The sequence below is a fragment of the Delphinapterus leucas genome, chromosome 2, assembly GCF_059928025.1.
Source record: "Delphinapterus leucas isolate spDelLeu-1000000601 "Yukka" chromosome 2, BTC_Dleu_Yukka2, whole genome shotgun sequence".
In the NCBI taxonomy this organism is placed as follows: Eukaryota; Metazoa; Chordata; class Mammalia; order Artiodactyla; family Monodontidae; genus Delphinapterus; species Delphinapterus leucas.
In genome coordinates this window covers 88,806,535-88,832,511 of record NC_143130.1, presented here as the reverse complement: position 1 = coordinate 88,832,511, position 25,977 = coordinate 88,806,535, and the positions used below count along the sequence as shown (strand labels likewise).

At 40.2% G+C, this 25,977-nt stretch overlaps 1 protein-coding gene across 6 annotated transcripts in view; it reads right to left on the bottom strand.

Annotated features, from left to right (window-relative positions):
• Positions 1-1,388: 1,388 nt before the first annotated feature.
• ATP8B4 (ATPase phospholipid transporting 8B4 (putative)) overlaps positions 1,389-25,977 on the bottom strand; it is a 257,988-nt gene continuing 233,399 nt past the window's right edge. For 5 of the 6 annotated variants that reach the window (XM_022587137.3, XM_022587135.3, XM_022587131.3 and 2 more), the window contains 5 exons: positions 24,831-24,914; positions 16,737-16,982; positions 8,314-8,452; positions 5,284-5,414; positions 1,389-3,697 (listed from right to left, as the gene is read on the bottom strand). In XM_022587137.3, the coding sequence (XP_022442845.2) occupies positions 3,326-3,697; positions 5,284-5,414; positions 8,314-8,452; positions 16,737-16,982; positions 24,831-24,914 (972 nt within the window). In that variant the 3' untranslated portion in view covers positions 1,389-3,325. The remainder of the gene's footprint in view (positions 3,698-5,283; positions 5,415-8,313; positions 8,453-16,736; positions 16,983-24,830; positions 24,915-25,977) is intronic. The other variant, XM_022587133.3, reaches the window with a different exon arrangement.

The following is a 25,977-nucleotide window of genomic DNA, read 5'->3' as shown; positions in this document are numbered from 1 at the left end:
CTAGTCTAGGACTGGGGTTGGGGCTTTGTGACTACAGGAATTGAGGTGGCTGAGCTGCTGCCAGAGATCTGGGCTGCCTCTGTGGCAGACATCTCATAGGACCTGTCTACCCCAGATCCAGTGCTAAGCTGCAGTGTGGAGTGGGTAGAGCTGGAGCACTCACTGGGCTGGGAGACTAACTGTGGCATGCTCCTGCAGCTCCGCCCAAGCACGCACTGACAATGACCACCACCACCCTAACTGGCTCACACCCCAGACCCCAGTCTGTCTCTGTGTAGCTATCCCAAGGATTTTCCCAGGGCTGGTTGGCCCAGATCTCATGCCAATCTATGGTATGGAGTGAGCAGGAGTGGGTGTTTGCCCCATTCAGATTGGGGAGTGCAGTGAGGTGACAGCTGCCAGTGCAAGTCTCTCTCTGTCATGATTGTTGGTGAGACAGCACACGCAGACTCCTTGGAGTAGAGCCTGGACTTCTCCAGCCCTTCTGTCTATCCCAGCAGTTCTCCCAGTAGCCAACAGGGCTTGTCTGCTCTGTGCTGTTCCGGAGGACTGGGACACCCAGATTGTGGCTCGACCTGCTCGCTCCCCCAGGTGAGGGTCCACCAATGCAGAACTTCTTTTCCTTTCAGATTCCTCTCAGGGGTGGGGGTCCCTACCCTATGCCTTTTTTCTGTCCTACCTTGTTACGTGAAGATCTTTCCTGCAGCTACGGTACAGGAGTTCTTCTGCCAGTTTCCAATTAGTTTTCCTTAAGAATTGTCCCATATATAGATTTTTTTTGGATGTGTTTGTATGGGGAGGTGAGCTCCACATCTCCTTCTCCGCCACCTTGATCCCTCCTCTGGGAAACACAATTTGTAATTGCCTGTAAGAGCTCAAAACTTGGACAGAGACTTTAAAAACACATAGTTATCAACTTTAGTCCTGAATATAGAATTTTTTTCTTTCCAAATAATCTGATAATGTTATTTATGTAAATTAAAATTTTACTATTCCCCAGTGCATCACCATCACCCCTCAGGCTTTTTTATCTTCAGGCTCAAAATAATCCCTGGCACTTGAATGACCTCGCAATGGGTATGTGAGTTCATTTGGATCTCATGGGGCCAAAGTATACTGATAAATGTGTTTCTCTCACAGCTATCCACATTATCTGTTTATAAACAGCCTTATTTAATTTGAACTGAATTTGCAAACGTGGACCATTCCTAATCTTTCCCATCCTTTAAACATAGGTCAAATTGGTTCATTTTATTCTTGACTCTGATCTTAAGAATGATGTACATTTTCCCTAGGCATGTAAAGGAGAAGGAAAAAAAAATCAGTTGATCAGTGGAACAAAAACTCTCCCCAATGAGTTTCCAATAAAGAGACTAAACATCAAACACCACAAGTGCCAAAATATTTAGTAAAAGTTTGCAAATCTTTCAAAAATGTTACAACGCAGTGAAACTAATGACAAATTAGACACTGAAAACTAACATCTAGTTAAGTCTATGCAGGCACGTAGGAGAACAGGGAATATCTAAAAGCATTAACTATGATTAAACCACTGTATTAGGCTCTTTTATATATATCTCATTTGATCCCATTCAGGAAAAGTTATCCCAGACTTGGAAATTAAGGCCAAAAAAAAAAAAACAAAACAAAGGATTGTGTGAGCCATAATATCATGTTAGCCCATTATCCGTCAAGCCCACCCAAGGGCCATCTGACTCTTTTGGGAAATATAACTTTGACTAATAATGCAATAAAGACCAGATTAAGGATTCTGTAAAGTTGAAGTATGATTTATAGAAAATTGATAAGGCATGATGATCATTTATTTTTGTTTTCTGATAGAGAAATTTACCTACAAGGTTATAGTTACTATATAAAAATACCTCCAAGGTTATTTCCCTTTAGAATACTAACCAGTTTTAGATCCTACTTTTGCAATCTCATTTCATCAATGCCTTTTCCACTGATTACTTAAATTCCAGTTCTTCACATTTGCTCTTGTATTCTGATTGAGTTAAATGGCACTTAACTCATCGTCTATTCACATGAGAATTATGTTTTCAATGATTTAAGAATTTGTGCTTTGACAATCCTCGAACAACCACATGAGGTAGGTAGTATATCCTCATTTTACAGAGGAAGAAACTGAGTCTCAGAGGAAGCACATTACCTGCCCAAGCTTACAGAGGTAAGGAGTGACAGAACTGGAGTTTGAACACGAATATGCTTGAATTCTTTTACAGACACTATACTGATGACTCACATATGGACTCAAATTTGGACTGGAACATCTCCAAAAAATCAACCTCATGTGTTTGAATTATAAATATGACAGCTGAATATCAAAACCAACTAACTCTGAATGACCTAAACCTGCATATTTAAATAAGTAATTAAAAAGACTGTTTATTAAATTGTTTGGTTTCAAATCTGAACTTTTAAAAACTGGATATGTTGAAAATATTTGCACATACATTACATGGAATAGTATCATCAAAGTGTGAAATTCCAGTGCTTTGCTGAGTCCATTAATAGCTGTAGATGAGGCAGAGAAAATAACTACTGAAGTTGTTATAAAAGTCATTGAAAAGTATTTAGAATACTTTCCAGAGTCTCTCTTTGACATTTCATGAACATGTCCCTGAGAATTTTTTGAATAAATTTGACCAAATTGTCAGCCTATTCTACTGTAAAGATGTTCAGTCTACTTTGTCTCTAGACTAGTAGAAAAATGTGGAATACCAACATGTTTTTCTGCTCTTCAGGCATGAAGGTGATTTGTTGTCCTGGCTGAACACACAGGTAGGGATCAAGACTGGACAGTGACAAGCTGCTGTAAGTCTGGAAGCACCTTAGTGTACACTGTGTACCTTTTAAATCTTAAAAGTGTATCTTGGGAATGGCTGATCTTACATATAAGCGTTAATCTGTCACAAAGATGCTTTTCAGCTGGGATATATACCTTGTGAATGCACCCTTTTATTCACCTGAAGACCCATTCTCTGTATATGCAGATTTACAAGTGTTTCTCCATAAATAAGATTCTAAAGTACAGATCGATTGGTATCTAGGTTGATTAAAAAAAAACCTTGTGCTGGTATTGTGAGGGTTTTGTCCACCAACTCATGAATTGGACAGTGACCTCGGACCTGGTTTTCAGTAGAGCACATCTCTATTGGATGGCACTGGCCACTGTCTGACACAGGTTTAGGTTAAGCGAGGCCATCTGACCCACCCCTAACCCCTGATCTTAAACTCTGGAGCCAGCTAATTTCAGCTCCAGCCGAAGTGAAAAGATAACTGTGTGGTTCAAATTCATCTTGACTCACAGTTTCACTGTTTTATCCTGGCTAAAGCTGCTCACTGTGTCTGTGGTTTTCTTACATAAATTTTCAATCCAGCTAGTGCTATTATACAGTGTCTTTTCCAACCCTGATGTCGGGGGTGGATTTTTAGCTCGCATATTTTTTCCAGATGTGATAAGCTCTCCATAGCCCTCTTGGTGAGCAAAAGCATATCCAGATCTTCTCGAGCTTGATCTCCGAGTCTGAGGCTTTCGGCTACGCAGGGGTCTTGCCTTCTTTTGAGCCTTCTGCCACTGGCGGATCTGGAGACAAAGGAGACCCAGAGTGAGATGAAGCATCCAGATGATATAGACTCCACACAGTGGGCCACTTTGTGAAGTGTAAAGCCTTTTCTGTAAAAACAACATGAATGATAACCAAGTATTCAACTTCACTGCAAAATCAAGTTTTTCACCTAAAAGCCAAGCAATTTTCTACCCAAAAGATTACACTGGATACTGGTTAGTTTTTATCTCTACTGAGAGACTATTAAGACTATTAAGAAGTGTTAAGACAAATTTCATTATTGTCCCCATCTAATACATCCACCTTAAGTGAACAGGAACATACTTTTGTACAGAAAAGATTTTCTAACGTGCACCAGCCAAATACAGTCAGTATAAAAATGTACAGACCCATGTGCCCCAAATAAGTCTTTCCTCTCTCTTTTAGAGGTTCTCAGGATCCAGTAGTCATTAGTAACTGGACTAAGAGAAAATTTAGAAAATGAGAGTCACAAAATTTCAAACTCTTGTGGTAGGTCAAAGTACCATGGGATTTTCAGTGTTTTGATTTCTTTGGGGGTTTTTTGTGGTCTTTTGAAGAGCTCAACATTGTTTGGGTGGGTTTCTAGCATTTATTTCATTTCCCTATAACGTTGAGGAGGAAGAGATCCAAGGTTTGGTGCTCAGCACCTTGTTCTTTAGGTCAGCTGATCGATTGCTTGGCTTCTGACTTTCATGTCGGGAGAAAGCCATTAAGCAGAAAATCATGATGTGTATAAACATAGGAAGAAATGAGCATCATCTTCCTTCAGCTCATCCATCATTTTCTGAGTTGACATCAGAATGAGCTCACAGAGCCAAAGGGAAAGGACAAACATAACAGGGGAATCCACGAATCATTTCAGAAGGAATCTCTTGGTACTTTGGCCCCAGAACATGAAGGATTTCATGATAAGGGAATTTCTACCTCAGTTCTTCTCAGCATCACCACCCTGGTCACTCACCCCCCTCAATATTTCCCCCTTCTCAAGACATAGCTACAAATGCATCTCCTCTTTCTCCTTTTCTCATCTATCTGGGTCCTGACCTAATTTGACATTGTGTTGCTTATACTCCTCTTTCCATAAAATACTGGAATATGTTCTGTCAATCCCTTGACTTAGGTATTTCTAGAATCTGTTCTTTCTGTTCTTCTAACTTTATATTTTCCAATCCAGCCATCATGTTGCTGTTCCCTTTCTTAATCTGTTCAGAAAGTAACCTCTCTCCCATGTTTTTAACAATCTGCTACTATGTTTCTACAGAAATTTAGAGCCCCTTCACCTCATACTTTGCTCGTCTCTCTTTTACTGTACCCTTTACTTTCCCCAAGTCAGTAACTTTCCCTCTAGCTTGCCTTTGCCTTGGAGCAAATGTCCAAAATGCTGCCAGCAAGCTTGTTTTTTAAAAGAGTCAACTTTTAAAAATATCCAATCTCACTTGTAATTTACGACTCCCCACCCACATTTAGTGTAGACAGTTATCTTCATTGGCACTCCCAAGGCTAGTATGTTCAGTTGTGGGCAGTTCCAGCTACTGTGATGTGATGCCGTGCACCTGTAGGTGTTGCTGACGGGAAGTTCATTAGCTCTTCTCTGGACTTCTAATCAGGCAGAGGACATGATTCCAAGAGCAAAGAACCAACCCCTCAAGTACCCAGCAGCACTACAACATACCTGATCACTCAGGGTTGGGAATAAATCCACCTTCAAAAATCTGAATGCCACCACAGGCATAACTGAAGCCACTATCGTTAAGAGAATAACAAGCCAGATGCACTTCTGGGTCAAGGAATGTCGTGCATTTCCTATTATTAAAGAAAAATAAACACTGTGATTATAAATAGAACTGAATTATTGAATTAATTGGTTGTCTATTCCCATAAGGTCTTTTTTGAAAGGGACTTTTGGACTACCTAGGAGAACCACTGGGTATCTTCCCCAGTATATCATATGCTCAGTGGTGATAAGAGTGCAAGAATGGTAAGATCACCCTTGGGAACTGCTTCATGGCCTGATCACTAGGGGACTGCCAGCCAGAGCCAAGCATTCTCTGATCCAGGCTCAGTCCAGCTTCACTCATGAAGCAGAATTCTCCCATCCAGCCTCAAAATCCCTCAACTACAAAGCAGTCAGTCATTATTTTTAAAGGCACATTTACCCTTATGGATTCAAACAAAACTATCATATCAAAACTACACAATGTATGTTCCGGATGCAGGTACAATCGCAAATACTGGTCTTCTCAACTGGCTATGTCATAAAAGGTGAGCTGTGTCTACTACAGGGTCAACCTTTTAAATTCAGGCAACAGCCCCCAAAAACCTGCCTCAGAGGGACGTACCAATCTCTCTGTCTCATAACTTCACTCGGTTATGAAGTACTCAAGGTTCCAAGGAGATCAAAGATGCTCTTGGGTTTGTGAAAAGAGCATTCTCCACGCTGGGAAACCACTGATTCAGCCATTCAGTATTCTAGTTCAATAGAGTAGTGAAACTCATTTCCAAGCCTGGAGCCAGTTTTCTTATTTTATACTCACACCTCGTATACTGGGATGTTCGTTTAAACAAAGCAATAAGGGTCAGTAAGGCAGGCAGGCAAACTATACGGAAGATGTCAACCCTACTTATGAACTGTTGTTCCTGTTGGTTTTCTAGGCATATGATACCTCCAATTATCCAGGTTCCCCCTCCCAATGCATTAGTTAACACAATTTTAATGGGCTTTGGGTGTGATGCTTGGCTCCTTATTGGAATGTCTGCATTTTCTGTCTTAGGAGGATAGACTCTGCCTACCAAAGAGCACTTGATTGATTCCATTTGCCTGGGCAGAAACAAACTTGACTCAGTAAATTAAATGTCTTTTTGAACTCCCTGAAGCTCAGTACCCCCAGGCATGGCTGGAAAAACAAGCATCACTTTAAAACCACACTCCTGCTTGCTGCTGGCTACTAAGGAAAAAAAAATTTTCTTAAACCTCAATGTTGATTTAAGTTTTGAAAAGTCTCATTGGAACCCAGTAATTAATTCCTGGAATGGCATGTGCTTAGACAGTGGTCCCCACACAAACTACTTTCTCCAGTTGAGGCATTCCAGTCTCATTATGCATGTTCGAATGCTGTCTTAGGACTGGAAGTCTTCTGGTTAATGCACTGAACTTTCAGCTTTGGCAACCAAAAAGAAAAGAAAAAACTTAAAAGTAGTTTAAATGGCTCTCTTTTTCCTAATGTGTTTATTCTTATTCACGACCATCATGTTTATACATGGTTGGAATCTTTTGATAAATAAAGGATTAACATTACATGTTAAGTAAGAGAGGTACAATTTAAAGATTTCCACGTACACACAGAGGAAGGCAAAACTTGAATACAACACTCTTAAGCATATACATGCATTTAAATGGAATTGCAATTTGGAAATGTATAACCCTATAATCGCTCTGGAAATGTATTTGGAAATGTATAACCCTATAATCGCTCTGGAAATGTATTTGGAAATGTATAACCTTATAGGGTTATAAATGTATAGCCCTATAATCGCTCTTATTTTGCTTTCTACATGAATCAGTCTTCTAAGAATTATTTTTCTAGACTGGATTTCCCAACTAGTGGATGCAAATCTGTCTTGCCTAATCGAGCTCAAGTAGCTTGTCACTATGTATCTCCCTTTTCCACAGTTTGCTGGGATGAACTCAGAAACATCACTGTTACCAACTTATTTCACACACACTAGAGATTTCAAAACTTCTTTAAAAGTCTATTAATAGCCCCACTGTGTAAAGCTCAGTGGCCCTTGCTGGGAATCATTTTGAAATGTGGAGTGCAATGATAGTATACTCCAAAGATAGACCAGATATATACTCTTTGTAGAATCATAGAATCTCAGGGGTTTAAGGGATTTTAGGAAGTCTTTTGCTACCCATCTGCTGTTCGATGTCCCCAACCAGTAACCAAGCCACATTTGCCTTAATCACCATCTTCATCATCATCAAGGCTAACATTTACTAAAAAAGTATTATGTACCAGGCTACATGCTAAGCATTTCATACACATTATATCATTTAACCCTCACCAATTTGCTATAAAAGTAGGAACTATTAACATCCCCAAGTTTAGAACTGAAGACATTAAGGCATGAAAAGGAAAAGAAACTTGCCTAAGGTCACACAGCTTATAAGTGGCAGAGATGACACTTGAACACTGGCTGTCTAACTACAGAGACTATTCTTGGTGCCACTCATGGACTATGTCCAGCAATTTTTAAAAGGCTCTAAATTATACATTATTTCTTTTCTAATTGCAAATAAGTTCCACAGGTAAACTTAGGCAGAAATGTCGGTGATAATGTGGCATAAAAGGGAAAGCCTGGCATTTCTTTCTCTTCCCTCTATCATACATGAACTTCACAGGTTTTCAGGTATCCCTGATCTATAGGTGCTATGCCTGTTATTTGGAAAGGGACAGTCTACTGCATCTGGGCTGTTAGGAACCTGTAAGCAGCTATCTCAGTGATTCTGCATCTAGTAGGGACAGCAAAACCTAATCTTTTGGAGCTCACTTCAAGCCTGTAAGCCCTCAGATGTCTGGCTCAATCAATTCCTAGAGACAGAATTATTGGTCATCCCTAATCCCACCAAAGAAAATAAATTACAAAGACAAATAAACGACAACTTGACACTAGGCCCCGGCAAATAGTGGGACTCACTTACCAACAAATGGAAACTGCCTTGGGAAGATGCCAAAGAGGCCATTACTGTGCATGGTAAATAAAATGGAGAAATAAGTGGCAATGCTGCCCCAGACGAAGACATGATTAATGATAGTCCAGTAACTGGTATCCAAGGCTATCTGTAAATAAAGTCAAACACAAAGGGGAGACTGTTGAGGATTAAAAGAGCATCATTTTACTGAGTAATGTTTCCTCAGAACTGTTCTGTGAGAAGACAGTGGCGCATGTCTAGTTTCCAGCCAACCATAGGCCTTACCACTTTCTGCACAACACAGGGGACTAATGTGACATTCCTGGTAGACAACTGACTTTAGGACATACATCTGCAAGCCATTATATCTAGCAACGTTGAATCAAAAATCAGGAAATAAAATGTTAAACTTCTTTTAAGTGAGAAATAAGAAAGCAGAATGGTTTCTAATTTCAAAGCTACTTTCCAAATTGCCCTCAAAATTTTTCTATTGGAAAACTATTTTTCATAGTGAGCAAGTGCAACATTTTAAAATCTGTACATAGGGCTTCCCTGGTGGCACAGTGGTTAAGAATCCACCTGCCAATGCAGGGGACACGGGTTTGAGCCCTGGGCTGGGAAGATCCCACATGCCGCGGAGCAACTAAGCCTGTGCACCACAACTACTGAGCCTGCGCTCTAGAGCCCGTGAGCCACAACTACTGAGCCCATGAGCCACAACTGCTGAAGCCCGTGCACCTAGAGCCTGTGCGCCGCAATAAGAGAAGCCACCACAGTGAGAAGCCCGTACACTGCAAGGAAGAGTAGTCCCCTCTCACCGCAACTAGAGAAAGCCCGCACGCAGCAATGAAGACCCAATGCAGCCCCCAAAATAAATAAATAAATAAATTTTTAAAAAACTAAAAAAAAAAATCTGTACATAGATTTTCATATGACCATTTTGATACAGGTATAATCTTTACATCAATATTCTAATTCATTTTGGTTATCATTTCTCTTAAGTTATTCAAATAATAACAAAGAAAAATCCTTAATCCACTTAAGGCATAAAATTCAGAAGCTGGGGTTCATGGTGATCTGGGAACATGCTCACAAGCCCTTCTCCCTTCCAATAAATTATTATGGCAGTAGAGCTGCAAAACGGTAACCTGTTATGGGGAAACCAAGACAGCCACTGGTGAATATGAACACTTGAGTTCTCAGAGAAAAGAAAAGTAGGTTCTAGCATCCTTATTTGCATATCAGAGGCACCAAATGGTCCAAGTGAAGGCTTGCATTTCTAGCACAGTCTGATGCAAGGCCAGATTTACTGCCTGCCTGAGGGGGCTCTACCTACATAGTAAACAGATTCCTCTCTGCACATGGAGACATACTTCCCCTTCCCACATGACGTTTACTGGCCTTTCAAATGATGCCCCCTAAAAAGAATGCTAAGACCAATCACAAGCACTGAAATTGAAAATGTGATTAAAAATCATCCAACAAACAAAAGCCCAGGACCAGATGGCTTCACAGGCGAATTCTATCAAACATTTAGAGAAGAGCTAACACCTATCCTTATCAAACTCTTCCAAAATATAGCAGAGGGGAGGAACACTCCCAAACTCATTCTACGAAGCCACCATCACCTTGATACCAAAACAAGACAGGGATGTCACAAAGAAAGAAAACTACAGGCCAATATCACCGATGAACATAGATGCAAAAATTCTCAACAAAATACTAGCAAACAGAATCCAACAGCACATTAAACGGATCATACACCATGATCAAGTGGGGTTTATTCCAGGAATGCAAGGATTCTTCAATATATGCAAATCAATCAACGTGATATACCATATTAACAAATTGAAGGAGAAAAACCATATGATCATCTCGATAGATGCAGAGAAAGCTTTCGACAAAATTCAACACCCATTTATGATAAAAACCCTGCAGAAAGTAGGCATAGAGGGAACTTTCCTCAACATAATAAAGCCCATATATGACAAACCCACAGCCAACATCGTCCTCAATGGTGAAAAACTGAAACCATTTCCACTAAGGTCAGGAACAAGACAAGGTTGCCCACTCTCACCACTCTTATTCAACATAGTTTTGGAAGTTTTAGCCACAGCAATCAGAGAAGAAAAGGAAATAAAAGGAATACAAATCGGAAAAGAAGTAAAGCTGTCACTGTTTGCAGATGACATGATACTACACATAGAGAATCCTAAAGATGCTACCAGAAAACTACTAGAGCTAATCAATGAATTTGGTAAAGTAGCAGGATACAAAATTAATACACAGAAATCTCTGGCATTCCTATACACTAAGGATGAAAAATCTCAAAGTGAAATCAAGAAAACACTCCCATTTACCACTGCAACAAAAAGAATAAAATATCTAGGAATAAACCTACCTAAGGAGACAAAAGACCTGTATGCAGAAAATTATAAGACACTGATGAAAGAAATTAAAGATGATACAAATAGATGGAGAGATATACCATGTTCTTGGATTGGAAGAATCAACATTGTGAAAATGACTCTACTACCCAAAGCAATCTACAGATTCAATGCAATCCCTATCAAACTACCACTGGCATTTTTCACAGAACTAGAACAAAACATTTCACAATTTGTATGGAAACACAAAAGACCCCGAATAGCCAAAGCAATCTTGAGAACGAAAAATGGAGCTGGAGGAATCAGCCTCCCTGACTGCAGACTATACTACAAAGCTACAGTAATCAAGACAGTATGGTACTGGCACAAAAACAGAAAGATAGATCAATGGAACAGGATAGAAAGCCCAGAGATCAACCCACGCACATATGGTCACCTTATCTTTGATAAAGGAGGCAGGAATGTACAATGGAGAAAGGACAGCCTCTTCAATAAGTGGTGCTGGGAAAACTGGACAGGTACATGTAAAAGTATGAGATTAGATCACTCCCTAACACCATGCACAAAAATAAGCTCAAAATGGATTAAAGACCTAAATGTAAGGCCAGAAACTATCAAACTCTTAGAGGAAAACATAGGCAGAACACTCTATGACATAAATCACAGCAAGATCCTTTTTGACCCACCTCCTAGAGAAATGGAAATAAAAACAAAAATAAACAAATGGGACCTAATAAAACTTCAAAGCTTTTGAACAGCAAAGGAAACCATAAACAAGACCAAAAGACAACCCTCAGAATGGGAGAAAATATTTGCAAATGAAGCAACTGACAAAGGATTAATCTCCAAAATTTATAAGCAGCTCATGCAGCTCAATTACAAAAAAACAAACAACCCAATCCAAAAATGGGCAGAAGACCTAAACAGACATTTCTCCAAAGAAGATATACAGATTGCCAACAAACACATGAAAGAATGCTCAACATCATTAATCATTAGAGAAATGCAAATCAAAACTACAATGAGATATCATCTCACACTGGTCAGAATGGCCATCATCAAAAAATCTAGAAACAATAAATGCTGGAGAAGGTGTGGAGAAAAGGGAACACTCTTGCACTGCTGGTGGGAATGTGAATTGGTACAGCCACTATGGAGAACAGTATCGAGGTTCCTTAAAAAACTACAAATAGAACTACCATATGACCCAGCAATCCCACTACTGGGCATATACCCTGAGAAAACCGTAATTCAAAAAGAGTCATGTACCAAAATGTTCATTGCAGCTCTATTTACAATAGCCCAGAGATGGAAACAACCTAAGTGTCCATCATCGGATGAATGGATAAAGAAGATGTGGCACATATATACAATGGAATATTACTCAGCCACGAAAAGAAACAAAATTGAGCTATTTGTAATGAGGTGGATAGACCTAGAGTGTGTCATACAGAGTGAAGTAAGTCAGAAAGAGAAAGACAAATACTGTATGCTAACACATAAATGTGGAATTTAAGAAAAAAAAATGTCATGAAGAAGCTAGGGGTAAGACAGGAATAAAGACACAGACCTACTAGAGAATGGACTAGAGGATATGGGGAGGGGGAAGGGTAAGCTGTGACAAAGCGAGAGAGAGGCATGGACATATATACATTAACAAACGTAAGGTAGATAGCTAGTGGGAAGCAGCCGCATAGCACAGGGAGATCAGCTCGGTGCTTTGTGACCACCTGGAGGGGTGGGATAGGGAGGGTGGGAGGGAAGAGACGCAAGAGGGAAGAGATATGGGAACATATGTATATGTATAACTGATTCACTTTGTTAAAAAGCAGAAACAAACAAACAAAAAAGAATGCTGGCAGCCATGATGAAACTGCAGGGGTGCTAAAGGGACAGCCTTTACTATCCTCAAGAGGCCTAAGAACAGAGAGACCTGCTTTCCATGCCTCAGCAAAGAGATGCTGGCTTTCCAGTTCATTTGTTGAGACATTAGACCAAAATCTGCAGCTGTACCTTTCACCACCTGTCAGTTCATCACCATTAAGAGACACCAGTAGCCTGACCTGTGTGGGTATGAGTAGGCAAAGAAAAATCACAACCAATTTAAGAGGATGCAATTGAAAAAAAAACAAGAACAGGTGGCTCCTGTTGAGGCAGAACTAATGGGAAAGACAGACAAGCACTATAACAAAAACAAAAAAAAGTAATAAGAACTCTTAAGGAGATGCAATTAGATCACAGAAAAAAATTCTGGAAGAAATAAAAGCACTATTTCTGAATTTAAAAATTCAGTAGAGAAACCAAACAATAATAGTCACTGATGAGAACTGAATTAATATTCTGGGAAAAACGACTGGAAACAATATTTCATAACAGGGCAAAAACTTGAAGAAATGGGAACCAGGTGCAAAAAGATATGAGACATGGATGGCAAATCCATAGATGTCAGATCCATGGGACCAATATAAGAAATAATGGCATCGTAGAAAGAGGAAAAGGAAGAAAGAGAGAAGTAGCAATCAAAGAAATGACAGAGAAAACTGCTCTGGGATAATAAACAGCAAAGCTTTTCAGATTGGGAGGGTACTGTAAATTCTAGGAAAATCAATGAAAGAAGTTATGTTCTGGTGACATTTGTGAAGTCGAAGGATAAAGAACATAAGCTTCTAGACACAGAAGATATTATTTACAAAGGAAAGAGAATCAACTTAATATCAAACTGCTACACTGAAATGGATGTAGTGGAAAATCATTTACAAAGTTCCTAAAGAAAAATGCTCTGATTTAAGAATCTTATGCCCATCCAATATATCATTTAGTAAAGATAAAGAAAGATTTGAACTCAAAAGTATAACATCTATGTACCCCTTCTGCAGAAATTACTCAAGCTTAGACAGAGAGGAAAGGATGTTAATGCCGCTCTCAAAATGAGCTTATTCACAAAATTCCTGAAACTTATTCTGTGTGTTAAGGAGAGCAGTGTCTGATTGAAGCCGTGATTTCATGATGGATGCCTTAGCTGTGTCAGAGGCTTCGAAGTCACTCCATTACCTCCTCCTCTGCTACAGAATTGAACACAGGGGAACTAGGCATGGAGAGTTCACAAAGCACCCATATGCTTTATTTAGTTGTGAAACAGACAAACAGAACTCCTCTTTGAGTGGAGAAATATGGTTCTGATTTTGGATGCTACCTGTCTGACTGAATTTTGGACTTCCAAGATGTCAAGTGTTAGATGGCTTTGGTTTGAACTTAATGATACTCACTTAGATGGACCAAGGCATGGCAGAGATGCCATTTAAAAGCAGTATATTTACATCTGATTCATTCAATCTATTAAATATTTATTGAGTCATGAAGAGAAAGTCTGGGGTTTAACAAGATCTTTCACTGGATATAAGAGGCTAAGATTTGTAAAAGACATTGTTTATAGGATAGAAAAAGGACTCACCACAGGCAATTCAAACTCCATAAAAATTAAGCCCCTGACTTATACTTTCCCCTTCAAAAAAACACCCCCCAAAAAAAAACACACACAAAAAAAGACAAAAAACAGAGGTCACATGGCTTAACGTATCCACCCAGAGGTACAGACTTTAATGGATTGGAAAGCTTTTGTAAATTCTAACTCAATACCTAATGGTATTGTCCACCATTTGCATAAAAGAGGAAATAGAAACAAACTCAAGATGCCTGATGAAGATCAATGGATCATCAAGAATCATTCTTACCAGATGGGAATGTAAATTGGTGCAGCCACTATGAAAAACATTATGGAGGTTCCTCAAAAAATTAAAACTAGAGTTGTCATTATAATCCAGCAATCCCACTCCTGGGCATGTATCTGGACAAAACTGTAATTTGAAAAGATACAGGTACCCCAGTGTTAATAGCAGCACTGTTTACAATAGCCAGGTCATGGAAGCAAGTGTCCATCAACACCAAGTATCCACTGACAGATGAACGAATAAAGAAGATGTGTGTGTGTGTGTGTTTGTGTGTGTGTGTGTGTGTGTATACACCCCCACAGTGAAATACTACTCAGTCATTAAAAAGAATGAAATAATGCCATTTCTAGCAACATGGATGGACCTAGAGATGATCATACTAAGTGAAGTAAGTCAGAAAGAGAAAGACAAATACCATATGCTATCACTATATGTCAAATCTAAAATATGACACAAATAAACTTATTTACAAAACAGACTCACAGACATAGAGATCAGACTTGTGGTTGCCAAGGAGGAGGGGGGTTGGGAGAGGGATGGATTAGGAGTTTGGGATTAGCAGATGCAAACGACAGTAAGTCCCCTACATACGAACCTTCAAGTTGCGAACTTTCAAAGATGCAAACGTGCGTTCACAAGTCCAATCACATAAGTTAGTTCACGTGTCTGGCGTACATTGTCACGTGTGTGCATCCTCTACAAGTGGTTGTGCTTTTGTGTACTTTACTGTATAGTACTGTATAGAGCACAGTAGTGCAGTATCTTTATTTCAAGCTAGATCTGCAAGAGGACGACTTCATTGAACTCCTTGCTGTGCAACACGAGGAGCTGACTAATGAAGACCTGATGGAATTGGAGGCCCAGAGAAAGGATGAAGAGAGACAAGAGGGAGAAGAAGTAACTGAAGAACCGAAGAGATTCACGATGCAGGAAATGGCGAGGGGTTGTTTTTTATTTGAGGAGGCACTGTTAGTTTTTGAGGCACAGGACCCGAATGTAGAATGGTACGTGAAGGTTGCAGCGGTCATTCAGAATGCAATCCAGTGCTACCATGTCATCTATGACTAGAAAAAAAGAGCTACTACCCAGACATCACTGGATCGTTTTTTCAAGAGGGTAGATAGATTGAATCCAGCAAGCACCCAGAACCTGTGCCATCAACGTCAGGCATGAGTGAAATTGCAGCTTGTCCTCTGTCTCCTATTGCTGACGATCCTTCAGCTCTACCATCTCCCACCTCCTCTCCCTCCTCGAGTCAGTAACTCTCGTTGCCTGTTCACTCGATGCCAGCCCCTGTATGCCAGCTGTTGTGCTGTACTACTGTACTTTTCAAGGTACCGTATTATAAGATTTAAAATGTTTTCCTTATTTTTGTGTTTGTTTTTTATGTACTATTTGTGTGAAAAGTATTATAAACCTAATACAGTACAGTACTATATAGCCGATTGTGTTAGTTGGGTATCTAGGCTAACTTTGTTGGACTTAGGAACAAATTGGACTTACGAACCGAACGCACTCTCAGAACAGAACTCGTTTGTATGTAGGGGACTTACTGTATTATATACAGAATGAATAAAGAGCAAGGTCCTACTATATAGCACAGGAAACTACATTCAATATCCTGTGATAAACCATAATGGAAAAGAATATGATATGTATGTGTATAACTGATTCACTTTGTTATAAAGCAGAAACTAACACACCATTGTAAGGCAATTATACTCCAATAAAGATGTTTAAAAAAAAGTATGAAAAAGAATATATTTATGTATAACAGAATCACTTAGCTGTATACCAGAAACACAACATTGTAAATCAACTATGCTTCAATAAAATGAATTTTTAAAAAATCATTCCTACCAGGAAAACTTCTATGAATTTGAGATTCAGATGTGCCATATACATAGCATTGAACTTCTTGATAATTCCACAGAAATGTACTGCCAAGTAAACGTTATATCTCACTTTGAAACCTGGAAGTTACTAAGTCTTATAGAAGTCATGGGAAAGTTTCTGTTATCATTGGAAAAATTTTCTTCCAAGAAGACAGCACAAGGAGGAAGTAGTAGTATAATCATTTCTCTTCACATACAACACGCAGTCCCAAGAAGTGATTGATTCATTGTGAGGTTTCCACTAACATGGAGGTTATAGACATCCAATGCTAATCTCCTACATCTGGAAATTTATGTTAAAGCTTCCTGTTTTAATCTCAAAAGAAAACCCCAGTATTCCTTTAAAATTACTGTCAACAAATGAAACAGAATTTTAAAAGGTGTAAAGACATCGAGTTAAGATATTTTCACCAGTAGGTTACCTGCACACTGACCACAATGACCAAAGACGTGGCCATGGTCACTGCAAAAGACTGGTAGTCTGCAATGTGCTGTCCATCTTCTCCAGCCACGTTGTAAAAGGCCCCATATGGGATGAAGAAAAGGGCTAATGAGGTGTAGATTCCATGTGCCACGCAGATGAAAAATTTATGCTTGTTAAAAAGTAGATTCAGCTGTCCAGGCTTGTAGAGCTGGGGACAATCCATGCTATTCTGGTCATTAACATCCTGTCAACAGAGAGTTACTTCAGTGGAAGAGGTTTGAGAATTTAGAGATACCCTGAATTTCCTATCTCCAGAAATAGCACATGCATATCTAAGCATGCCCTAATACACACTACTCATTATTTTGTTTCCATTCCCACAGTAACCCAAAGGATAATAAAATGATCCCTATTTTATATAGGGAAATTGAGTCTCCAAGAGAGATTCACGACAGGCCACACAGCTCTTATGGCAGAACCAGAACTTGATTGCACGCAGATAGTTGGCTTCAAATTGAAGTTTCTTTCCTGTACTCTCCTGCAGCTGCATTCATGCTCCCAGAATTCTAGTACATCCCGTGCAGCCAGTGGGCCCCAGGGGTTAATTGCCAACGCAGTGAGTGGTAGTGACCAGGGGATGTCAGCAGAGAGCTGCAGAGTCAGAATTGGCCAACCAGAGTTCCCAACTTTGGGGGAAGCGTGAGCAGGAGAAAGGGAACTGGGAAAGGGGGAACTGAATGTGGGACTCCAGGTGGAAGGGAGCTGAGCCTGAAGAGGTGAGTGTTCTACCCAGGGAGGATTCCACGGGCAGTTACCAGGTGTTCAGGACAAAGAATTTAGACGGAATGAGAAGGCGTCATGTCTGGGCCCAACAGAGTCCTGGGAGAAACTAAAGCTGTGCTTCTCAAACTTCATGTACACGCTAATAACCTGGGGTACAGATTATAATTCAGTAGGTTTGGGGTGGGGCCTGAGACTGCATTTCCAACAAGCTCCAAAGCAATGCTGATGACCACACTGTGAGCACCCCAGCCGAACACCCCAGCCAAAAAGTATGGCAAGGACTGACCACTGGCAACATCACAGGGTCATGGGTAAGGTGAAGCAGGCAAAGAGGGAGCAACATAAGCATGAACTCTGGGAGCAGACCAAGTTCCCCTTCCTGCTTGTGGGATGACCCAAGGCCTTGCCAAATGGAGTCCCATGAAGAACATTGACGTAGTCTCTTTGAGAAGTCCAGTTTTGAGATGCTAGTGGGTGCTTCTTTCCCCAGTCCAGTGACTGATAAGGTTATATACACAGGCTTTGAAGCCAGACAATCCTGATTCAAACCCCAGCTCTGCTGCTTAGCAGGGGTGTAGTCTTGGACCTGTCACTTAAGCTGTGTGAGCCTCAGTTTCCTCATCTCCAGGAGTATAAACGACAGCATCTCCCTCACAGGATCACTGTCATGATGAAATGGGTACGTATTCAGCAGAGCTCTTACCACAGTTCTTGTAATTAAAAAACAGATGCTTCTATAAATAATAACAAAAGAATGATGATAGTAATAGTAACAACAGTAATAGTGTTGCAATCTCAGAGTCAAGTGGCCTATTGCTAGGTTGAGTTCTGTCACATATTGGCCATGTGACTTTAGGAAAGTAACCTGAACTTCTGAGTTTTGGTTTCCTCCTTATAAAATGAGCAGACCCACAGACGGTCACTGAGGCCTTCCAGCATAGCATCCCATGATCTGGAGATCAGTTTAAGCGCCAGAGTTGACAAAGCAGGACAGGATAGGGGTATACACTCAACTTGATGGCAATAAGGGGCCTTATTATACACACAGTTGACCCTTGAACAACATGGGTTTGAAGTGAGCAGGTTCACTTCCACACAGAATTTTTCAATAAATATGTACTACGTGATCCACTGTTGGTTGAAACTGCAGATGCAGAACCATGGATGTGGAGGGCCAACTGTATAACTACAGGAGGATTTTTGACTGCATGGGGAGGGGGGCCAAGGTGAGGGGGACCCCTAACCCTTCTCTTGTTTCAAGGATCAACTGTATATTTTTTCTCTATATCTCTTAGCCCTTAGGTTGTTTCCATATCTTATTTATTATAAATAATGCTGCAATGAACATAGGAGAGCATATATCTTTTCAAATTAGTGTTTTCACTTTCTTCGGATAAGTACCCAGAAGTGGAATTCCTGGATCACTTGGTAGTTTTATTTTTAATTTTTTGAGGAACCTCCATACTGTTTTCCATTCTGTTCAGATTTTATACTTAATCATAGTTCAGTCTTGGTAGGGTGTATGTTTCTAGAAATTTATCCATTTCTTTAAGTTGTCCAATTTGTTGGTGTATAACTGTTCATATTAGTCTCTTATGATCCTTGTATTTCTGTGGTCAGTTGTAATATCTCCTCTTTTATTTCTGATTTTATTTATTTGAGTCCTCTCTCTTCTTTTCTTGGTGAGTCTACTTAGAGGTTTGTCAATTTTGTTTATCTTTTCAAGGAACCAGCTCTTAGTTTCAGTGATCTTCTCTATTGTTTTCTTAGTCTCTATTTATTTCTGCTCTAATCTTTGTTACTTCCTTCCTTCTACTAACTTTGGGCTTTGTTTGTTCTTCTTTTTCTAGTTCCTTGAGGTATAAAGGTAGGTTGTTTATCTGAGATGTTTCTTGTTTCTTGAGGTAGGCATTTATTACTATGAACTTCCCTCTTAAAACTGCTTTTACTGTATCCCACAAATTTTGGTATGTTATATTTCCATTTTAATTTGTCTCAAGGTTTTTTTAAATTTCCTTTTTGATTTCTTCTTTGACCCATTGGTGTTCAGTAGCATGTCACTTAATCCCTACATATATGTGAATTTTCCAGTTTTCTTCATGTAATTAATTTCTAGTTTTATACCACTGTGGTTAGAAAGATGCTTGATATGATTTCAATCTCTTAAATTTATTAAAACTTTTTTGTGGCTTAACATATGATCTGTCCTTTAAAATAAATGTTCCATGTGCACTTGAGAAGAATTTGCATTTTGTTGCTTTTGGAGGGAATATTCTATATATATACATTGGGTGTATCTGGTATAACATGTCATTTAAGGCCAAAGTTTCTATATTGATTTTCTGCCTGAATGATCTATCCATTGATCTAAGTGAGGTATTAAAGTCCCTTCTATTATTGTACCGCTGTCTATTTCTCACTTTATGTCTGTTAACATTTATTTTATATATTTAGGTGCTCCTATGTTGAGTGCGTAAATATTTACAAATGTTATATTCTATTATTGGATTGATTCCTTTATCATTATATAATGCCCATCTTTGTCTCTTATTAGCCTTTGTTTTAAAGTCTATTTAGTCTTATATAAGTATAGCCACTCCAGCTTTCTTTTGGTTTCCATTTGCATGGGATATCTTTTTCCAGCCCCTCACTTTCAGTTTCTGTGTGTCTGCATCTAAAGTGAGTCTCTTGGAGGCTGCATATAGATGGGTCTTGGGTTTTGTTTTGTTTTATTTTAATCCATTCAACCACTCTATTTGTTTTGATTAAATAATTTAGTTCATTTACATTTAAAGTAATTATTGATAGGTAGGTACTTATTGCCATTTTGTTCATTGTTTTCTGGCTATTTTTGTAATTCCTTTCTGTTCCTTTCTTCTTCTCTTGCTCTTTTCCTTTGTGGTTTGATGACTTTCTTTAGTGATATGCTTATATTTCTTTATATTTTGTGTATTTACTATAGGTTTTTGCTTTGTGGTGATACAAGGCTTATAAATAATACCATATCTATAATAGTCTATTTAAGTTGATAACTGCTTAAGTTTGGTTCCATTCTAAAGCTCAACATTTTTACTCTCCCCCCACATTTTATGTTTTTGATATCACATTTTACATCTTTTTATCTATTACTTAACTATTGTAATCATAGTTATCTTTACTACTTTTGTCTTTTAATATTCATACTAGCTTTATAAGTGATTAAACCACTACCTTTACTATATACAGTTGACCCTTGAACAACACAGGGTTAAGGGCAACAATGCTTACACAGTCAAAAATCTGAATATAACTTTATGGTCAGCCCTCCATATTCATGGTTTCACATCCGTGGATTCACCCAACTGTGGATTGTGTACCCACACAGTTCAAAACTGTGTTGTTCAAACCTTTTGACCGAGATTTATTCCTTCACATGTTTTCTTGTTACTGATTAGCACCTTTCTTTTCAGATTAAAGAAGCCCCTTTAACATTTCTCATAAAGCTGGCTTAGTAGTGATGAATTCCTCTATCTTTTGCTTGTCTGAAAAACTCTTTCTCTCTCCTTCAATTCTGAATGATAATCTTGCCAGGCAGAATATTCTTGGTGAAAGTTCTACCTTTCAACTTTGAATATATCATGCCACTCCCTTCTGGCCTGCAAAGTTTCTGCTGAAAAAAATCTGCTGATAGTCTCACGGGGGTTGCCTTGTATATAATAATTTGTTTTTCTTTTGCTGCTTTTAATATTATTTCTTTGTCTTTAACTTTTGATGGTTTGATTACAAAGTGTTTTTCTGTGGGTCTCTTTGGGTTCATCTTATTTGGAACTCTCTGAGCTTCCTGGGTCTGGATGTCTGTTTCCTTCCCAGGTTGGGGAAGTTTTCAGTCATTATTTCTACAAATACAGTTTCTGCTCCTTTCTCTCTCTCTTCCCCTTCTGAGACCCACATAATGTGAATGTTGGTCTGCTTGATGTTGTCCTGTAAGTTCCTTAGGCTATCTTCACTTATTTTCATCCTTTTTTCTTTTTGCTGCTCTGACTGGGTGAGTTCCTGTCTTCAAGTTGACTGATCCTTCCTAATGATTCATCTAGTCTGTTATTGAATCCCTGTAGTGTATTAATCACTTCAGCTCTGGTATTCTTCAGCTCTATGACTTCTACTTGGTATTTTCTTATATTTTTCATCTTTTTGTGGAACTTATTGTGTTCATGCATTCTTCTCTCTAAGATCATTGCTTTTCTCTGTTTCTTCATTTTGTTTGACTCTCTTGTGTTTGTTTTCATACAGCTGACAAAACAAACACTTCTCCCTGTCTCCAAGAGTGGCCTCATGTAGGAGATAAACCTTATTGTTCAACCCCGCCCCAGCTCTTTGTTGCCTCTCAAACCTTCATGCTTGTTCAAAGAGCCTATTATATCTTTAACAGCTCTCAGTAGTTGAGAATGTGCCAAGACATGTCAGTGTCAGGGTCAGATTATAGCACCTAGATTCAGGCTGATGGGAATCTAGGCCCTCAAGCAGCAGTTTTTAAAACCATGCAAATATATACCTGTGGGACTGCAAGAATGAGCCTCGCTGGCCACGAGAACCAGGCAATCTAGGAGGTTCCCTATGCCGCAGTCACAAAAGCCAGGGCTCCATATTAATGCATAAGCTCTTTTCTGGGAGATGGCAGAAAGCTGGAGCAAGGCAGAGGGAGCAGACCAAGATGGCATCCACAGCTTACATTCCTTGAGAGCAGCTTCCTCAGCCCCCAGAAGTGTGCCAAACCTGAAGCCTGCCCCTCAGGCTGAAGCTCCAGGACAAAGAGTTCCTTTTTCCAGAAAGACTGGGAGTGGGTTTCAGTCTGCTGTCTGTGCAGTGCCCTGGGGGTAGCCTGCCAAGAACCAACTCTTCATTTGCTACTGTTTCATGGGACCCAGGAACGCAAGCCCCCAGCCACAAGAGCCAGGTGATCAAGTGGTGTCCCCTGGGCAGCAGCTACAAGAACCAGGGCACCAGCCACATGTGAAGCTCCTCTCCAGGAGACCCTGGAGCTCTAGAAGGTGGCATAGGGAGAGCATGAAGGTACTGCCTGCCCTCTGAGGTCTCTGGAAACGATGACAGTCAGCCCCTAGATGCACGTTTAATTAGACGGTTACCCCTCAGGCCTCAGCTATAATGATTAGCTAATAGGCCTCCTTCACAGAAAGACTGAGCTCCTGAGTCTGTTGCCTCTTGCTCTGCCCTGGGAGGGGTGGTAGATATTTAAGAACTCTCTCTCCTCTGGTTACAATCCTGTGAGACCCACGAGTGTAAGCCCCACTGGCCACCAGAGCCAGATGATGTAGAAGTGTTCCCTGGCAGCAGCCGTAAAAATCAGGACACCAGATAGGAATATGAGCTCCTTTCTGGGTAACACCCATTACTATAGTCCCATGGGACCAGGAATGCAAGTTCCCCTGGCCTCCAGAGCCAGGCAGTCAAGAGGTGTCCCCTGGACAGCAGCCACAAAAATAGGGGCACCAGACACATGTAACAGCTCCCTTTCAGGAGGTACTGGTGCTCTGGAGTATGGCAAAGGGAGAGTACAAGGATGGCACCCACCAGTCTCTGTCCCTGGAGTGTGTTCCAGCGGGCTCCTAGATGTGTGTGTTAAATAAGATGCCTTTCCCCAGGCTGATGATTTAATATAAGCTGGTGAGCCTCCATCACTGGGCATGATCTGCTGCCTCTGAGCTGGGCCCAAGGAGCAAGTGGGTCTGAGCACACGGGCCCATTCAGAGCCATTTCTTAGATCGCTTCAGTCTTGTGGGTCTTGGGACATGAGCCTCATTGGTTTTAGGAGGTTCATCTCTCAGGTGCAGGTGCAGGTCTGAAATGTTAAGGTGCCCAATGTGGGGTGCACACCCTTCACTCCTAAGGCAGAAGCTTCAGGTTTTGAGTTTTCTCCCTGTTGAGGACTGTCATGCTGAGGGCGGGGGTGGGGTTTATGGTGACATTGTGTGCCAGCCTCTCCAACTGGCTTCCATGTGGTTTTCTTCAGCCAGCCTTTAGGGTTTTTTAAGAGAAAATTTTTCCTCCTGTAGCTGTAGACCCACTGTGCCCATAGGAAGAGGTGAGTTCGGGATCTTCCAATAACAACATCTTGAATTCTCCCCTTATATTTTTTCAAATTGCACAATAACCATCTTTTCCCAGAAATTGCTTTGTATTTAATATTTTACTCCACATTCTGGGCAGCTACAAAGTACCAAGGAAAGGAACACTTGCAAACATGGGCACCTGGAAATGAAGGAGCTTAATCCCTTACATCTAAGGTCTTCAAGAGTTCATTACTTTTTGTAGAATTTCACAAATATGTTGTTCACAAACTGCCCTTTTTACATACAAGAAGTGAGGCTTACAACTGACTACAGAGCCTCAGAATGGGAGAGTAGAGTGAGCTCATAATGCGAAGATTTATATTTTGCAATAGATGGCTCTGGGCCAGAAAATGAGGCCTAGCAAATGGATCTAACAACAGCCTGGAGAAAATCTGGTCTCTTTAAAAATACCTCAAAAAAATTTTTTAAACAATACACTCTGTGCCATGAAAGCTCCTCTGGCTAGCCTTTCACTTCCCCATAGGCAGCCAGACTTTGTCCCTATCCAGGAAGTACCCTCCAAGGGTCTGAGTGTGCCAAGGATCTACCATTTTATAAATGATTCCCTCCCTTCTCTCCCCTCAAGCACGTGGAGCTAAACCAAAGAAAACTGCTCACTTTCTCTCTCCATGGCTGTGGGGCGCCGTGTCTTCCTCTCCCATTGGCAGGGTGTTCCTCTGGCCTGGAGTTCCTGTTCTGGGCTGTGCTGGACAGTGTCACCACAGATGCTAGCTCTCTGCACTCCAACCCAGCTCCATGATTTTCTATGTATCACTGCACGGTTCTCTGCACTTTCAGAGGCTAATACAGTATTCCCTGGTGTGTGAACCACAGGTACTAGTTCTGAGGCATACTGATCAGTTCTACATGAAAAATAAATAGGTAAACGTGCAGTTCTATGAGTTTGGGAAATGCTGGGCTACAATGAAATTAAAGAGACTGTTTCTTGCAGGATGTCTCAGAGCCTTTAGAGGAATAATGTAGGGTGTGAATCTTTAAGAGGATAGTAATCAAGCTCTGATCAGAGGATCTTTTGGTGGAGGTGGGAGATCTGGAAGGGTTTTTGAGCCATGCAATACGTATTAAAACAACTGCATTCCTAGGACCCTTTCTATGATTCGTGTCTTCTACTTAGAAGCTAAAAGCAACTAAAAGGCATCCACAGAGCAAAATACGTTATAAAGGCAGAGAAAAACACATACCTGGTCAAAAATCCCCATGGCTAAAACAGGCAGTGATGTGTAGACAATGTTAAAAAGGGTAATGAACCACTGGTCATAGACAGTCTGAAAAGAAATGAACACATCAGTGAGAAACATCTTCCACAGGTGTGAGAATATTCACTTTTAGGCTCTTGGACTGACCATCTCAATTTCCTGAGTTGGACGGGAGTTTGGTGTTAGAGTCAGACAGACATGAGTTCTCCCCAGGCTCTGTCTCTTATCAGCTCCACTGCTTTAGTGGGGTACTAGATCTTTCTAAACTTCAATTTCTTCATCTCTAAAATGAAGCCATACTCTCACTTGCCGAGTTGCAGTGGAGGTGGATGAAAGGGTATCATACATGCAGAACACATAAAACAATGCTGGACACACACAAGGCCCTGGCCCCTGTGGTGGCTTATTTCATTCTTTAGGTTTTTAATGGCTTATAATAAGTCCAATTACCTGATCTAAGCAATAAGCAAGGATCCGCTAACATCTTCAGAGGGAGATACGGAAATGAACCTGTCAGCCCCACGCTCTGTTCAAATGGAGAGCTTTTTCTTGGGAGTGGTTTAAAGCAAGGTGGGCCTGGAACTAGCTGCTCACTACAGTGGGTATAAATAAGTAAGACAATAAAAATATCCCCTCACACCTATAGAGAACACTTCCCTGCATGAGCCTCACTAAAAGTCAATGAGGCATGTGAAACAGTCATCATATCCTCATTGTATTAATAAGTACCTAGAGATATAGAAACAGAATGTAATAAGTGTTACAGAGCTTATCAGAGGCAAAGGCAAAAATTAAAACCTAGGTCCCCAGATCCTAACCAATGTCTGTTCTACCACTCTGTCATACATTCATTCATTCATTCAATATTTATTAAGAAACCACTATGTGCCAGGTACCAGGTTCTAGGCAATGGTATTTGAACATGATACAATCAGATAAAAATTCCATATGAAATATGCCTTGTAATGGTGTCAGGAAACAGACAATTTATACAATAACGAAGATATATATATATATATATATATATATATATATATATATGGTTGGTGAGTGAATGAGTGAGATGGTAATCAGTACTAGGGTGGAAAAGGGGATAGGAAATATAGGAGGGCTGTAATTGTGATAAGGTGAT